Source organism: Anomalospiza imberbis, chromosome 37 (assembly GCF_031753505.1).
Source record: "Anomalospiza imberbis isolate Cuckoo-Finch-1a 21T00152 chromosome 37, ASM3175350v1, whole genome shotgun sequence".
Taxonomy (NCBI): domain Eukaryota; kingdom Metazoa; phylum Chordata; class Aves; order Passeriformes; family Viduidae; genus Anomalospiza; species Anomalospiza imberbis.
Genome location: NC_089717.1, coordinates 157,718 through 175,971, shown reverse-complemented (window position 1 = coordinate 175,971; position 18,254 = coordinate 157,718). Strand labels below are relative to the sequence as shown.

Sequence of the window (18,254 nt, the reverse complement as noted above, 5' to 3'; positions counted from 1 at the left end):
CCCCTGAGCCCGACATTCCTGTATGCTGAGACCACCCTGCACCCCATTGCCTGGCCCTGACACCACTCTCCATCCTCTTTCCCAGCCATCCCACCTCTCCCATCCCCCAGCCTCTCCCTTTCCCTTGAATCTAGCACCCCATGTCCATTCCCCAGTCCCCAAACCCTCCTTTCCTCAACACTGGTAATGCCCTGAATCCTCCTTCCCGAATATCTCACCTCTCCCCACCCCTATCCCCACCTTTCCTTACCCTGGGACCCCACCGAATTGCAATTCCCAGCACCAGGAACCCTGAACCAGAATTCAAGAGCACCAAGATTGCCTGGTACACTGTTCCATGCACAGAACAACCCTGAACCCCCTTTCCCAGCCACCCTGTCTCTCCAGCCTCCAGACCCTCCTTTTCCTTCATCCTGGGACCCCCTGCACCCCCATTCCTGCCTTTCTCCTTTCCTTAACACTGGGACTCCCTTAGCCGCCCTTACCAGTTGTCCTGGCTCTCCCTAACCCATGACTCACCTTTGCTCCACACCCCTTGAGCCTCCCATCCTACTTCTCCCAATCCCTGTACACCCTATTTCCTTGACCTTGGGACTGCTCTGAATCCTCATTCCTGTGCACTGGACCCATCTCCCTGCGCCTCCAACCCTGGTACTGACAACCCCTGCACCAACTTCTCCACACCGGGTGCCCCTGAACCCTTCTATATGGCACTGGGATCCCTATCCTGCACCCTTATCCTCCACTAATACCCCCTACACTCCCTTTCCTGGCCATCCCATTGTCACTAGTCCCCAGCCTTCCCCTTTTTCTTGACTCTGGGACCTGGATCCTCGTTCCTGCCTTTCCCAACCTCCAGACCCCCTGTTCTTTCACACTGAAGACCTTCAGGTCATCCATTCCTGGCTAACCTGGGTCTCCCCATCCTGTGACTCCCCTTTCCTTGAAACTGGGGAACACTGGACAACCTTTCCTGGGCACAAGAACACCCTGGAATCCCCTCTACAAGACCCTGCACCCCCTTGTGAGAAACAATGCTCACTTTTAACATTTTAAAGGTTTATTAAACCTTAACAAAACACAACAAAGGACTGAATAAGGAAAAAGGACACTACTGAGAGCACATGAGTATCTCCCATATGCTCCTCTACAAAGTAGCTGCTCCCTGGTTTATACCCCTGGGGGGAAGGGGGGGTTGCGTCAGCCAACCCTGGCCCCTCCCACAGTCAGTCAACTCTTCTTTGCCGCCCATTGGTGGAGACTGCTTTCTTGCAGCTTGATTGGAGGGTCAGGTGTTGTCATGGCACGCCCCCCCAGCAACAGCCTTCCCTATTCCCAACTGTCCCATGTGAGGAGCGCGCTGATGCGCCCTCCCTCCATAAGTCTTTCACAACCGAGGCTGTCTGGTGGCAGCAATACCGAGGGGGGGAAGGGGACTATGTGGGGACAGAGGAGGTCTAGACAACAAATCACAATAACATAATTATACATTGATAACATATACATAAAATCACAATAACAGAATTATACATTGATAACATATGCATAACATTAATCTCTTAATTGCGAGAACCAACTATTGTGTTACTCATCTATAACACACTTGAAACTGTCTTCCCCAGCAACGCGTACACCGTGCACCCCCTTATCCTGCACCAATCCCCCCCGGCACCCTCTTTCCCGACCATCCAAAATCTCCCTACCCCCAGCTCCCCCTTTCCTTGGCTCCTCCAAAGTCCCTGTGTTCCCTCAGTTCCCCATCCCCAGCCCCCCTTTTCCTTGGCTCTGGGACCCCCAGACCTCCTAAGTCCCTGTGTTCCCCCAGTTCCGCACTCCCTGCACTTCCTGGGGTGAGGCTGGGAATGTGGAATGTGGGAAGTGGGAATGTGGGAAGAGAGGAATTCAGAACTGCAGAGCACGAGGATGGGGTTTCTCCTTCCCCTCCTCACCATCCTGTGCTTCCCAGAGCCAGAATCTGGCTGGAATTTCAAGGTGGTGTTGGGTCACTGTGTCTGTCATCACTGCCAGCATCATCATCCTAATCGGATTTGGTGTCCTGGTAACACCCTGAGTTGGGTTGGAAAGGCAGCACCAGCAGCATTCTGAGGATCTCTCACCTTAGGTGCTGGTCCCACTTCAGGTTTTCTATCCCTGTTCAAGCCCCATGAATTGGCAGCCCAGCCCCACAGATCCCATCCCTGCCCCATGGATCCTCATCACAGCCCAACAGATCCCATCCCATTCCCAAAGACCCCTGTCAGAGACTGAAATATTACTTAAATGACCTTTATGACTTAAACATTTTCATGAAGGACTTTTGCCTATTGTAGCAAAACTATTACAAAAGCTGCAGAAAACAACCACCACACCCTGAATAGGCCTCCTGACTTAAGTCCTATGGCAGTTCACTCATGAAGATAAAGTAACAACTCAGGGCTGGAGATATTCACAGAGCATAAGCTTAACATCTTTAGGGTGGAGATCACAACCCCAGGGCTAAAAGCTGCCAGACTCGAACAGACCCTAGCACCATAGTAATATAAGGAACTTATAATTAAATTTATAATTTGCTGTACAGTCAAGTATGTTAAAAACAGATAGCTCTTGCTTCACCACAAGAGGACTTTGCTTCTTTGCTACCATATACAAGATTTTGTGTATTCGTTTAAAACTGATAAGCAGGAAAAAACTGGATCTGTAGTTTGGACTATGGCCAGAAGCCTTGGAAAACAGCCAGCTACCCAGAGAACATGTGCAAAGACCAGGTTCATCCAAAGCGCACCCCAAGGAAGTCTGCTTTTACCCCTTTTACTTTGAGACATTGATTTTGAAGAATTAAGAATTTTAGGAAAGTTAATATGATAGGTAAATTAGATGTTGCTGAGTTAGCGGAAGTGGATAAATAGGCTTTGCTCATAGTTAACAGTAGCCATATCTTAGATAAGATATCCAGGATCTAGTAACTCACTGCTTGTCAACTTTATGTTTGGGTAGCTGTGCTTATCATGAAAAACAGAAGGTGATAAACAGATTTAAAGGACACAAAAACAGTTACAGACTTCCCATACTTGAAGAATCCATTGAACACAGGAAAACTACAAGGGTTCATTTGTCATGTATGCATTAGAAAAGTAGAAAAGTCAGAACGAAGAAGACTTATTTTACTTAATTTTGGAGACCCCTCCCCAAAATGGACCACTGACTCATTTCAGGGAACAAAACGATGCATGCTTAATAGCCTTTTTGCCAATTAGCATACGAAGCAGAGCAGAGGAAGCGACAGGGATATGAATATGCATTCATATTTTGTGTATTCAAGACTTCCGTAAATAAAAAGGCTTTGTAATACCTGTGATTTTTGCAGTGCACATTAGGGAATTATCTCACGTACTGCCCAGCCGTTATGATAAACATACACTTTCTAACTTTAAACTGTTAGAGAGTTTTTGTCCATCTCAGTTTGATATCGATATTAGATTGATATTCATATTTTAGTAAATAAACTTCATCTGACAACCCCCGCCCAAGACCACTAGAAGATAGTATGCAAGCACAGAACGATAAGAAGCTGATTACCATATGAAGAGGGGGTAGGTGGGGTTAGGCTATGAATATGTATAGGCGATGTTGAAATCTTCACAAATATATATGAGTTTAAGGGTATATAAACAGAGTCTGCTCTGTTTGGATACACATGCTTGGTGAAAATATTCCCCGTGTGTCCAGCGCTGTAATAAACATACCTGCTTCACAACTATTTATTAGTCGTGGAGTTCTTATTCCATATGTCAATAGGGTAGGGGGAAAAAGGCTTTGGGTGTGTGTTGGAAAAACCTCTGGCCAGAGGCCCAGTGACCACCTACCCTACACTGTGCAGGGAAGCCCAGCTGAGGGAACCCTACACCCAGGAAGAACACTGCATCCATGTGATGGACAGCAGAAGGACAGCAGATGTCATGGCCCATCAAAGTCCTCTGTTATAGATTGAAATGACCAACAGCCCAATTTAGGTACAAATAATCAAGTAATTTATTAAGCAAGCAGCAAGTAAGCAAAACAGTGCTGGGCAGCCGGGGAGTCTCCTGCTCTGCCAACGGCACGCAACTTCCCCTTTCCAACTCATTTCTTTTATACAGTTTTCTCTCCGGGTTACGTGTCATTTCTTCTTGTACTCTGTGCATGTGTTCTCCTGTTGCTAGGGGGTCGTTTTCTGCCTCCTGGTGGTCGAGGGGATGAAGGCAGAGGTCTTCCTCAGCATGTCTGGTGGGTGACCTTCTTCTGGCTCATGCGTATTACAACTTATACGAACTTTTGGGTATGTCCTATGTCCGTTTTAGGCTTGCTGATATTGCAACTGTTGGCGGTTAAAAGTAGCACTTGTGGTTTGGTTACCCAATTGCATAAAATTGTTAAAAATAGCATTTGCAAGTTTCACAAAATTGCTTAATGTCTTGTCATCTGATTAACAGACAGCATAGGTTTCTCAATATCTTATGATTTGATTAACAGCATAAAATCTATCACATCCTCCCAAAGGGGTCCCCAGACCCTGCACCAGAGCACTTTAGAATGATGCAACAGACCCTCAGAGTTGCAAGGGACAGTGTCAAACTGGCCCCCCCTGCAGGGGAGGCATTCCCACCTGGCCCAAAGTCCACAGGATTCTATACTTTTTGGTTTGGTGTGGATGTTGTGATGCCAGTGGGGGACCCTTACCACCAAGAAGACCAGATGGAAGGGAGCAAGGAGACCTCATTGGGACCCTCAGATAGGTAATATGCTCCACCTAACCCCTGTCACTCTCCCCCTGTATCCCTACCCTCCCACACACTCGCTTGCTTTCTTTATTCTCTTTCTTTCCTTTTCTTTCTTTCTTTCTTTCTTTCTTTCTTTCTTTCTTTCTTTCTTTCTTTCTTTCTTTCTTTCTTTCTTTCTTTCTTTCTTTCTTCTTTCTTTCTTTCTTTCTTTCTTTCTTTCTTTCTTTCTTTCTTTCTTTCTTTCTTTCTTTCTTTCTTTCTTTCTTTCTTTCTTTCTTCTTCTTTCTCTTTCTTCTCTTTCTTCTCTTCCTTTCTTTCTCCCTCCCTTTTCTCCCTCCCTTCCCTCCCTCCCTTCCCTCCCTCCTTCCCTCCTTCCTTCCTTCCCTCCTTCCCTCCCTCCCTCCCCCCCTCCCTCCCCCCCTTCCTCCCTCCCTCCCCCCCTTCCTCCCTCCCTCCTTCCTTCCTTCCTTCCTTCCTTCCTTCCTTCCTTCCTTCCTTCCTTCCTTCCTTCCTTCCTTCCTTCCTTCCTTCCTTCCTTCCTTCCTTCCTTCCTTCCTTCCTTCCTTCCTTCCTTCCTTCCTTCCTTCCTTCCTTCCTTCCTTCCTTCCTTCCTTCCTTCCTTCCTTCCTTCCTTCCTTCCTTCCTTCCTTCCTTCCTTCCTTCCTTCCTTCCTTCCTTCCTTCCTTCCTTCCTTCCTTCCTTCCTTCCTTCCTTCCTTCCCTTCCTTCCTTCCCTTCCTTCCTTCCCTTCCTTCCTTCCCTTCCTTCCTTCCCTTCCTTCCTTCCCTTCCTTCCTTCCCTTCCTTCCTTCCCTTCCTTCCTTCCTTCCCTTCCTTCCTTCCCTTCCTTCCTTCCCTTCCTTCCCTCCCTTCCTTCCCTCCTTCCCTCCTTCTTTCCCTCCCTCCTTCCTTCCCTCCTTCCCTCCCTCCCTCCTTCCCTCCTTCCCTCCTTCCCTTCCTTCCTTTCCCTCCCTCCCACAGAAGCAAATCCCTGTCTATTCTCGCACAGAACACTCTGCCAGCAAGGAAGCGCCAAAACAGACCTGGGTCATGCACTTTCCTTCTAATCACTATGTACCACCACACTCAGCCTCTCTCGTCATCTCAATGAGCTTGCCCGGAGCTTGCCCCTGAAACTTGTATTTGCACCACATTCAAGGGGCAATCCTCTTTCTTTTATAATGTGCAAAGTGCCACCAGATCTCCATGCTCTCTGCATGGTCCTTCTCAGCTTGAAAGACTACCGCACACATTACAGCCTCACAAGGACTAAAGCTCCAGAAAGACATCTCGCACAGAAAAATGTGCCGGGACAAAACCATGTTCTTCATGTCCCCTTCTCATCACTCAGATTGTGGTGCTGGGTCAAATGTCTTGGACATAGAATAGCTAATCTAGCAAGTCCTTCTCTCCCAGCACATTTCACTGAATGAAAGCTCCATGGACAGTTTGGACTCAGTGAAACAAAAGGTATATGAGTGTACCTAAAGCTGAGGAGAAACCATGCGTAGCACACTGTGGATGCATGAAGTAGACATGGGGAAAAGCGACAAATCTCTATGCCATTGGTGGGGCTTCAGTCCTGTCCAGATCACATAAGGCAAAGAATCAAGTGGCAGAGCACCGGCATTGTTTGCACAGCGAATGGAATTGCAAATGTCCAGCAGGAGCTCATTCTCAATTTGAGTCCACTGAGAATGCTCCTATTGCTTGAAAGGTAACATGAAGCCATTAGACTTCATCACAAAACATGGAGATTAGCTCTTTTTTACACTCTCAGTGTTTCAGAGTCTATGATGACTGAGTCCATAGACCACCTAGAAGCACATGTCAAAACAGAAGGCATTCTTTACATACCCCTTCTCCAAGCAGCCCTGAAACTACACACAACACACTGCATCTCTGTACTTTCAGATAGGTATGCCATCACATTTTCCACTCTCGCAGCTCCATTGCCAATTTTCAGCAGATGCTCTTACAGAAAAAAGCTCTAAAATTAAAAACAAGTGCAGGGCTGCACCATCTGCTTGCCACATGTAAGTCACATCAAACTCACCGGTGCACTACCATTGTGTTGTCTGGATCTCGGAGCCTAGATGAAAGCGCAGTTATTTCCACAGAGGGATGAAAGAAAAATCGATACCAGCAAGAAGAGCTGTCCTTAAGATTATTGCTTGAGATTGTAACATGAATTCAGCAGGCAAGAAAGTAGCAGCCATCAGCTTTTTGCAAGCCTTTATGCTACTCAGTGGGGAGCTGGACTCGAGCAACTGGGACACGTGATGAGGTGTCCACTGCTTCCAATGCCCCCTCCTGGTGCTCCCAGTGCCTCACCTCAGTGGTTCCAGTTCTCTCCCTTCAGAGCTCCCAGTAGGACTCCCTGGTTCCCTTTCCTGCCCCCAGTTCCAACCAGTGCTCTCTGCTGACTCTCAGTTCACTCCTGGTGGACTCAGTGTTGCTCCCTGCAGCACCATCCCAGTCTCAACCCTTATATCACCCCAGTGCTTCCAGTGCCATCCCCACGTCACTGCCAAACTGTCCTCAGTGCTCCCAGTTCTTTTCCACTGCTCCCAGGGTCATCCCCTGGCTCCCTCCACATCATTTCAATCTCTCTCGTGTCTTTGGCTCACCCCAAACTGACTCCAGCTCTTTTGGATTCATTGAGGTCAGATCAAAGGGGAATTTCTGTGGAAGATGCAGAACCCCTATCAGCACTGAAATTCCCAATGTTTCACCCCCTGTCTCAAGGCAACACCTAAACCCAGCTTTTCCCACCACCAACTCTGGGAAATCATGTGTCCCAAGGACCCAAAATCCTGGACACGGCACCAAAGTGGAGACACAAAACTTCCTGCAGAGGCCAACCTCCAAATTGTACGGCTGCTTTGGCCATTCCCAACCTGGAAACAACCCAAGATCACCTCGAGTGCAGAGATGGGGCACAAGGGCACCCCAAGACCATCAGACCCCTTTAGGGGCAGGTGGGGAGTACAGACACCAAGACCCTCCAGGCATGAAGGTGATGAAGAGGTGCCTGCAGTGGCCCCTCAACCCTGATGGGATGCCCCCAAGTTCAAACCTCCACATGGCTCCCCCTGAATTTTCTTGACCAGTGTTTATTGATTGGGCTTTTCCTAGTTTTCCTTTGTTTCCAGGAAATATTTCTCCAGAGGGAGGATTGGTTGTGGAAGAGATGAGGAAAAACTGCCCAATTAACAGAAGATAACTGCCCCTCTTCTAACAGATGGGAATAGAATACACACCCCCAGCTACATCTTTCAACCTATAATATCCACTTAAGACAATTCCTTTTGGAATGACACATTCCTCAACTTCCCCTGAAGTTGGGAATTTGTAGTAAATACAGACAGGTCAGGTAGCCCTGACAAGCTGGCTCTGACATTAGAAAATATCTCGATGTGTGAACAGGAGCTGCACTACGCACTGTAAAGTGAAATGAATGTTGAAGGAGCATGGTGGATCCCAGGGAACTCTGATCCCTGCAGAACCTCATCTGAAATGGATGGGCCAACCCAGCTGCACTGGGATCACAGATCACTGCACTTCCAACTGCCAGTTCAAACATCACCTCATCACCTTCCTACTGAATGCTTATCACTGCTTGCTGTGAATGACAGGGGAATTGGGTGGGGAGTAGCAGCAAATTGACAGACATTTACTGACTTTCTGAATTATTGAAAGAAATGTGATCAATTGTCACATGAACATTTATTGCTAATTCTACACAATTAAGTAATTTCATTAAATGTATCACTTACCATGCCCACAAAGACATTTCCTTCAGGGGAAAAGGAGAGTGCTTTAAACCGTGTCATAGATGAGCCCTCATTTAAGCAAGGCTTCTACAATTTCCTTTCTGTAAACCATGACAAATCCACGATTGACTTTTTTTCAAACCTTTCAGGGCAGTTCACTTGTGCTCTGTGAGTCCCACTTAACAAAGCTTTTGAAGAGATTGTTTTATCTGCAATGACTTTGTGCCTGTAATCAGAAAGTATTTTTAATTGTTCTTTTAACCATTACGGCCCTCAAAGTGGATTTGCCTGAGGAGAATAGAAGCTCAAACATGCAGGTGTGAGCAGGCTTCTTCCCCTGGAGAAATTAGAGCAAACACAGAGTTCAGACCTGTGATTCGAGGGGTCCCAGCTGACTGGAAGCTGGCAAATGTTGTCCCGATTTTCAAGGGCAAAGAGGACCCCAGACACTACAGGTCTCAGTCTCACTCTGGTACTTGATAAAATCATGGAAAGGTTTGTTCTGGGAAGTATTGAAAAATACCTAGGGGACAATGCAGGCATCAGTCAGAGTCAGCACAGTTTCATGAGGGGAAAGTCCTGCTTGTGAAATTTGATTTCCTTCTGTGACAGGGGAACCCACTTGGTTGATCCAGGAAAGCCAGTAGATGGAATCTTTCTGGATTTCAGCAAAGCTTTTGATACTGTGCCTCCCAGAATGCTTCTGGACAAAGTGTCCAGCACACAGCTGGATAAACACATTGTGGGATGGGTGAGCAACTGGGTCAGGCACCGAGAGTGGCAGTGACTGGGGTGACACCACGCTGGCAGTGGTCACCAGAGGGTTCTGCAGGGCTCCATTGGCAGCCCCGGTTCTCCAACATCTTCGTTAACAACCTGAACACAGGACTTGAAGGGATTATCAGTAAATTTGCTGATGACACCAAACGGGGAGGAACTGTCACCTGCCTGGAGAGCAGAGAGGCTCTGCAGAGAAACCTCCCTAATAGAGATGGGCAATCACCAATGGCATGGAGTTTAACAAGGGAAGGGTTAGATTCTGCCCCTGGGATGGGCATCCCCAGTTTGGCGTATGGACAGGGGAAGGAGAGGCTGCAGAGCAGCTGCAGGGAGGGACCTGGGGGTCCTGGCCAAGGGCAAGTTGAACATGAGTCAGCAGTGCCCTGGCAGTCCAAGGTGCCACTGTGTCCTAGGGGCAGCAGGCCCAGCATCCTGGTCTCTGGGCCAGGGAGAGGATTGTCATGCTCTGCTCTGCACTGGGGTGGCCTCACATTGAATGACATCACTCATAATATACTCACTCGATATAAAAAAGACATAAAGCCATTGTAGAGTGTCCAGAGGAGGTCACAAGAATGGGGAAGGGTCAGGAGGGGCTCTGTGAGGAACTGCTGAGGGCACATGGTTTGTTCAGCTGGAGAAGAGGAGACTCAGGTCAGACCTCACTGAGCTCTTCAACATCTTCCCAAAGGGCAGTGCAGGGGCCAGCACCAATCTCTTCACTCTCATGAGCAGGGACAGGACTCGAGGGAATGGCTGGATATGAGTCAGGGGAGGGTTAGGCTGGATATCAGGAGAAAGTTTTTCATCTAGAGGGGGGTTGAGCACTGGAACACAGTTCCCAGGTGTAGGAAATCCCTTTTTTGTCCCCTCTGATCACAGGGTGGGAATCCTACATGAACACAGGTAAAAGACGAAAGGCACTCTTCTCCTTGGGACCAAATCCTGTTTATTATCAGGAGCCACCTTAGATCCAGGCAACACCTCAGGGGGTAACAGTGGCCAAGGTGTTTGATGGTGTCCAAGAGAGTGAGAGCGTGTTCTCCCAGGGGGTTTTGAGCCCAGGGAAAAATGGGTGGGGCAGAGCCGAGGGGACACATCCAATGGGACACAGATGAGGAGAAGGGGAGGGGACAGAAGGTCAGGGAGAGCCCATCACACCTGAGGCTTATCAGGGGAGGGGAAAGGTGTGTGGAATAGACCAATGTGACATAGTGCAATATAAAAACTACTCAGTGCAAATTCCCAATCACCCAGTGCAAAACAACATCTAAATATCTATTTAGTGCATCACAACACCCAGGGAAGTGGTACCAGCCCCAAGTCTGTTTTGGGACAAGAAGCATTTGGACAATGGTGGAATTGTTGTGATGTCCTGTGCAGGGCAGGAGTTGGACTCGATGATCCTGATGGGTCCCTTCCAACTCAGCATGTTCTGTGCTGCTCTGAAATTACTTCAGCATTCAGCTTTCACTCCAGAATAAAGCTGTTCCAGCCTGTTGAACACAGACATTCCACCCCTCCTAAGTACAGCACCTACAATATTCCTTAATTTATTTGGATTAAAGAAAGAAAGAAACTGCATTTAAGTGTCACTGTAACAATTCTGTGCCCTTCCTTACTGGTTGCTTGTAAGTGGGGCCATTTACAGAGCAGCTCAGCAGGGTCCATGGTTTGCCCCGGCCATGGGAGGGAACAGAACAGGGTGTGGGTGCCCCTCGTGCCCCTGTCAGTCATGGGGGGTGTGGCAGTGATGGGGGACAGGTGGCCTGATCATGCCACCGGGGGTTCTAGGACGGGGCACAGGTGGCCATGGAGGTGCCACAAAGGTTGTGCTGATGCCAGGGTACACATGGCCATGGAGATGCCACCGTGGGTATGGTGACACCAAGGGACGTGTGGCCTTGGAGGTGCCACTGCAGGGCCCAGGATGCTCATGGAGATGCCACCAGGGACAGGTGGCCATGGGGTGGCAATGACAGTGGGTGTGGCAGTGTGACAGTGACAGGCCATGTGTGGGGCCAGGCTGGGGTGGCTCTGTGCCTGCCCTGTGGGTGGCCCCACTTGTGTTGAGCTGGTTTGGCTGGGTCCCAGTGCCGGTGCCACAGGGCCTGGCCTGGTGCCACTGTCAGGGCCAGCCCCAGCATGGGCAACACTGGGACAGGGACACATGGAGCTGGAAGGGACCCTGGGGATAGGGGAGACTGGGCACCCCAGGGGGCTGTGCCAGGCCAACACCTCCCACCCCATACCCCAGAATTCGTCACCCTCCACCCATCATCATCATCACCCCAAAAGTCATCACCATGACACCCAAACCATCCCCATCACCCCCCACCCATCATAATCACCCCAAATGTCATCACCTCCCACCCATCACACCTCAAAATTTCCCCCACTGCTCACCACCACTCTCCCACCCCCGTACCCCCCTCACCTGCCCCATACTGCGCCCCCAGCGCTGCCTTGGCTCCGCTGTCGCTGTGTCACCTCCTCCTGTCCTCGGAGTGCAGGTACTGCTGCAGGGGTGGCCTTGTCCCATCGTGTCCCCTCGGATCCCCTGTACCCTTGGGCACCTTGGAGGGGGCGAAAAAAACCTTCTGGGACAGCGACCGGTGCACGCTGGCCTTGGGGACACCCCTGTCACCAGCCCTGTCACCTTCAGTGCCAGGGTGGCTGTAGGAGCGTTTCCAGCCCAGCAGCTGCTCCCAACGCCAGCTCCCTGGGGACCTCCTGCCCCTTTTGGGGTTGCCGCCAGTGGACTGCCGGTGGCAATCGCAGTGCGCCACTTGTAGTTCTTCAGTAGGGTGGGGGCTTGGGGGTGGCTGGGTGGGCTTCCACCTCCATGTGTTGGGGGGAGAGTAGAGTTTGGGGGGTCCGTGGGGTAGATATGGGGTGGTGGGAAGTGGGGGAGTCACTCTGGGGGGCCCAGGGGATAAATTTGGGAATGGTGGGATGGGGGAAGTAATTTTGTGAGTTGGAATTGTGCGTGGCAGGATGGAAAGAATAATTTTGGGGGGTTCATGGGCTGGACTTGGGGTTAATGGAATGAGTGGAGGCATTCTGGGGGTCCCTGGGCAGGTGTGGGTGGGGTTGGGATGGGGAGAATCACTCAGGGGACTCCAGGGGCTGGACTTGGGCATCATGAGGTGGGCATCCCCAACTTGGCATCCCCACCTTGAGATATCCCCAATTTTTGGTGTCCTGCCTCCCTCGGATACCCCTGCCTATCTAGGGGACCCAAATTTTTGGGTTCTTCTGCCCACCCAGGGGGTCCCTACCCAGTGGGTGCCCATGCCAGCCCCTCGCAGCCCCCACCCCTGCTGGGGATAGGGTGCCAGGGGGACAGGGTGATGGGTGCCCTGCAATCCCTGTGCCTTGGACACAGGTGGGACTGGAGGTGTTTCCATCGTGCCCCAGCCATGCTTCCCCTGTGCTCCCCCGCACCCTCAGGACCCCCTGATCCCCCCTTTGTCACCTGCTCAGCGCAGGACGCACAGTGGCACCACAGGACCCCCTCTCTGTGACATTCCCGAGGTGGCACCTGTGCTTTTGATCACCACGATTCACCAATTTGTCACCAGCGCCCACATGTAGAATGTGTGGCCCCACATCCTACAAGGGGGGGTGACAGCCTTTTTGGGGTCCCCCCATGCCACTTCCAGCCCCCTGCGTCCCCCCGAGGATGCCACGTGACCCCATATCCCCCACGCTGTCCTGACTGCAGCATCCCCCGAGAAGATCTTGGGGACTTTGGGGACTGTCCCCATGTCCCCCCTGTCGGAACTCACCCTGGGTTGGGGTGAGCCCGTAAAGGTGGAAAAGTCTCTCCTCCAACCCGTGTCTCCAAAGAAAGACTCAGTAGTCTTCAGTCGTCCGGTCTCAAGGTAGTTTATTGTGTGTTATCTAAAAGATTTCTCCCTGAGCTGCTGCGGTCCGTTCAGCAGTCAGGAGAGGGCACGCTCTGACGCCCAGGGGGCTGGTGCCCTCTTTTATACCTTATATTACGTATTAGATGTTTACAGTTTTCTCCTAATGCCCATCTCCTGTATTGAACAGTGACTTTCTACTCTAAACCAATCTGTGAATGCCAACATCACCAAGAACATGGAGGTTAGGAAGAAGAAGGAAAAAGGACAGGGCACACCCAAGTCCCTCCATCTTAGAACTTCTGACCCCCATGTACAAAACTCAGACCCCTCTGTACAAGGTTTAAAACCCCCCTGTACAGCACTCAAAAATTCTTCCTTTCACTCTGTGACTACTTCTACTATAATATCTAAACTTTTGTGACTTCTTGTTCTTCCTGCAAGGTTGGTAAATTGTTCCATGGATCAGGTTCAAAGCCACAGGGGTCTGTGGCTGCATTCCAGGGTCTCAAATGCTTCTGACCTGGGCCCAGAGCATCCAAGAGTGTCCAAGGGACATTCTGGGTTCCGACACCCCCCACCCCGTCCCCACAGTACATCCGCTGCGCTTGGTCCCCATTCCTGTTGTGGCTTCCCTGTGTGACTGGGTGTGAGAGACAGTCTGAAGTTTCCTTCATTTACCTCATGACTGTCGCAAGGACCCTGCAGACCCTGACAGGAGTTCTGGCCTGGCTGAGGTGGATGCAGACGCTTGCCCAGTGACTGTCAGCAGCTGCGCTCGCTGTGCTTCTACAGAACACTGCATTCCTGCAGGCTGTGACCAGCGGTGGCTCGTCCCTGCGTGCCAGCACCTGCTCCACAGACCAAGGGGCTCTTCACAATGGCCCATCAATCTGGCCTACCTTCTGGCCAGATGCCACTCTCTTTGGCTAAGGACTGTATAAACTGTAACTTTTTGGGAAGACTTTGGTGCACCCCCATGGATGACGGCGAATCCATGTGGCTGGACCATTGAGGATCTCGTCTCGACAGTGGTAGCTATAATTCCCCTTTCCCCTCTTTTCTCTCTATCCTTTATTTCCTTTTCTGTCCCCTCTATTGCATTTGCTGTTGGTACCAAAATAAAGGTGCATTTATTGTGATTAAACTGATGGTCCCCTGCCATTTGCCTTTTTGCACTTTTGGGATCGGTTAACGAACCAGCACGACACCCCGCAGGAGCGGATCGTGACACCAGGCAGGACTTTCAGTCACCCCTTCACCTCCTCCTCCTTCTCCACCACTGCCCCAGGAGGTGATGCCACTGTTCCCGCTGGGGATGTGCCGGCGACACCTGGGGGACCCCGCGGGTCACCTCTCGAAGAGACTGTGGGGTCATGGTGGCTCCTAGAGTCCCTCCAAAATGACAGCTGCGGGGCCCGGGATGCTGCAGGTGCCAGTTTGGGGGCTGTGTGCTCTTTTTGAGGGGGGGTGTTTGGGGTCTCCAGGGTGGCTCCCAAAGTCCACTCCCATCACCCCCAAAGTCACCCCCAGCCCGTGCCTCAGATTTCCCTTGCTCTGCAGGGACCACCCAGAGCGGATGTCCTGGAATTGGATTTATTTTGGGGGGTTTTGGGGTTAGGGCTACTGTGGGCTGCTGGGCCAGTGGGGTGGGCCAGGGTGTGGCTGGGCTGGTGGTCATCTGGGCTGGGGGCTGTCCAGGCTGAGGGGCTGCAGACCAGAGGCCAGCTGGGATCCATGGGTCTGGTGTTCATCTGGACAAATGTCCAGCTTGATGCATCAGACCAACATCTGCTGGACCAGTGTCCATCCAGACTGGGCTGGTGTCCATCTGGACCACTGTCCAACCTCTCCTGCCTTCATCCAGCCCGGCCGGAGCCGCTCCTCACTGCAGAGTGGACAAGACCCACAATCAGTCACAAGATGACCCTAAACCCCTTCCCACCAATCCCACCAGGCCACCTACCCTGAGCCCCAGTGCCACCGGTGTCCCCTGGAAGCCGGGCCAGCTCTGGATCTCCTGGAAGAGGGCATTGCCGGGGCAGTCGGTGTGGCCGAGCTGGCGGTGGCCACGGAGGGTGAAGTCCGGCCGTATGTGTCCAGACCAGACAGCGCAGGGCAGGAGCTCGTCCCGCACTAGGGCCAGCGTGTCGGGGTCCGGCAGGGTGGCCGTGAAGTCCCCGATGATGCCAATGCCAAAGCCTTGGGTGTTGTAGCCCTTGGTGTGGGCACCCACCCAGTGCCATCCCCGGCCCTCGTAGAGGTACCCATCCGAGCCCACCACAAAGCTGCGAGGACATGATGGCAGTGAGGGGACAGTGGGGGACAGTGGTGGGGATTGCAGGGGACAATGGCGGGGACTGCAAAGGGACAGGGATGGGGATAGTGGAGAGACAGTGATGGGGATTACAAAAGGACAGTGGTGGGGACTGCAAAGGGACAGGGATGGGGACAGTGAGTGGACAGTGATGGGGACAATGCAGGGACAATGGTGGGGGCTATAAGGGTTTGTGGGGACAGAAGGGGAAATGGAAATGGGGACTGTGCGTCAACACGGATGGGGACTGTGAAGGGACAGGGATGGGGCCTGTGGGGGTTATGACTGCACCCACAGGGGGTGCCAGGGCGCGTGGCAGGTGCCATCACCCCAGGGAGGAGACAGTGACCTGTAGCCGATATCATCCCAGCCACGGGTGTCCTGGTGGAAGTGCTGCATGTTCCTCATGGCGCGGGTGCAGGCACCAAAGGTCCGGCAGGGCTGCGATGGCTCCAGGGTGTGGTGCAGGAACACCGAGCCCAGTGGGGGCTGCAGCAGGGCTGGGGTGCCCCGGTAGGGACGGGCACCCCACAGACAGCGCGGCACAATGGCCGGGCACTCTGTGGGGACAATAGGGTGGAGGTGTCCCCTGAGATGTGGGACATGGCAGAGGCCATGGGGGGAAATGGGGTTTGATGGGGACACAGTAGAGTCCACATGGTGACAAGGGGCTTTATGGGCCCCTGGGGACATGGCAGAAGTCATATGGGGACAAGGAGCTCCTTGGGGACATGGTAGAGTCCACCAGGGGATGAGGGACTTGACAGGTCCTTGGGAACATGAAGAGGCCACGTGGGGACATGAGGCTTGAAGAGGACACAGTAGAGTCCAGCAGGGAACAAGGGGCTCCTTGGTATCCATGTGGGGACAAGGGGCTGGATATGTCCCCATAACCATTGGGGATATGGCAGAGGCCTTGTGGGGACAAAGTCCTCCTTGGGGACATGGGGCTTGATAAGTACTTGGGGTCATGGCAGAGGCTGTGTGGAGATATAGGGAGTGATAATCTTTGCCTGGGAGGTGACAACGCCCATTTAGGGCGTGACAATCCCTGTTTGAGGGGTGACACCCCTGTTTAGGGGGTAACAATCCCTGTCTGGGAGGTGACAACTACTGTTTAGGGGGTGACAACTCTGTTTGGGGGGGGACAACGCCCATTTGAGCAGTGACAATCTGTATTTGAGAGGTCACAATGCCCATTTGTGCAGTGGCAATCCCTGTTTAGGGGGTGACAACCCCTGTCTGGGAGGTGACAACTCCAGTTTGGGAGGTGTCAAGCCCATTTAGGAGATGCCACCCCACCCGTACCTACATAGCGCTTGCTGAACTCCCACGCCGCCCTACGAGCCACGGCTGCCACCTCCTGTGTCCCCATGTCCCTCAGGAGCTCCAAGGTGGGTGACAGCGTCCTCAGCAGCCCCAAAACTGCTGCCACCTCCTTCTCCAGTCGTCCCTGTCCCACCAGTGCCCCAAAATCCCGGCGCCGGTAACTGCTGGGGGGTCTCCCCACTTCTGAGCCATTCCCAGTCCCGTAGTAGTCCCGAAGCAGTTCGGCCACCGGGAGGGGTCCCCGGGCCAGCTGCGCCCCCAGGATCGCCCCATCCATGGCCCCAATGGCCACAGGGTCGGGGACAGGGGACGGGGGACCCCTCAGGGTGTAATTCTGGGGGTTCTCCACGTTGTCCCAGCAGCCGCCAGGTCCCAGTGCGGTGGCGTTGTTGTCACCCCCCTGCGCCAGCAGGAAGGATGTCCCCAAAGCTTCGGCGATGGTGACAGCCAAGAGGGGGTCGGCTGGCGGGTCAAGGGTGGGGAGGGGTCGCCCAAACCCGCCAGATCTCAGCCCCGCCTCGATGCCGGCCAGGAGGGGACCGAGGGCCACTGTGGAGCCGTCGGGGGCCAGCACCGCCCCTAGCTCCGGTGTTGTTGGGTCGTGGTGGAGGAGCTCGGTCAGGAGCTGCCACTGGCCTGGGGTGAGAGCCGGGGGGCGTTTGGGGTTCCCGAGGGGCTCGCCCAGCACTGCCCGGCACCCCGGGGTGCTGCAGACACCCAGCTTCCTCCCTAAGGCCACGGCGGTGCCGGGGAAGCCGCCCCGGGCCGGGGACTCGAGGGTGTCCAGGATGTCAAGAACCGAGTCCATGTGGCGTGGGGTGACAACTGGGGACACAGCTGGGGACATGCCTGGGGTGACAGGGGGTAGGGGATGAGGGGGGTTAAGGGGGTTGTAGGACGGGGGGGCACCCAAAAATGTGCCACAAGCAAGGGGAGGGCACCCCAAATAGGGGGGAAAGGACCCGAAAGAGGGGGAAGGGATGCAAAATAGGGAGAAGGGACCCAAACCAGGGGGAAAGGATCCAAACCAGGGGAAAGGACCTCAAATAAGGTGAAAAGACCCAAACCAGGGGGAAAGGACCCAAAATAAGGGGAAAGGACCCAAAATAGGCCTAAAGGACCCAAAAGAGGGGGAAAGGAACCAAAACAGGGAGAAAGGATCCAAAATAGGGGGAAACATACCCAAAAGAGAGAGGAACGACCCAAAATCAAAGGAAAAAAGGTCCTGGGGTGTTGTGGGATGTCGTGGCATGTCCTTACCTCTGCCGGGGTGGGCGCAGACACTCAGTGCCAGAAGAAGCCATGGAAACATCATGCAGGACACGGTGACACCTTGAGAGACACAGGGACACCCTGCAGACCAGGGGGACACCCTGCAGGACACAGGGACACCCTGTGGGACACAGGGACCTCCTGCAGGATACGGCC

The 18,254-nt window shown here is 52.6% G+C and overlaps 2 protein-coding genes across 3 annotated transcripts in view; both read right to left on the bottom strand.

The window, feature by feature from the left end:
- Nucleotides 1–18,254, bottom strand: part of LOC137464133 (class I histocompatibility antigen, F10 alpha chain-like) — a 372,308-nt gene that overhangs the window by 246,295 nt on the left and 107,759 nt on the right. The window lies entirely within an intron of this gene.
- Nucleotides 14,763–18,235, bottom strand: LOC137464128 (N-acetylmuramoyl-L-alanine amidase-like). The gene is made up of 4 exons (XM_068175448.1): nucleotides 18,087–18,235; nucleotides 16,806–17,675; nucleotides 15,847–16,057; nucleotides 14,763–15,468 (listed from the first exon to the last, which is right to left on the bottom strand). Exons 1-4 carry the CDS (start codon nucleotides 18,139–18,141, stop codon nucleotides 15,093–15,095), a joined length of 1,512 nt encoding a protein of 503 aa, XP_068031549.1. The 5' UTR covers nucleotides 18,142–18,235; the 3' UTR covers nucleotides 14,763–15,092.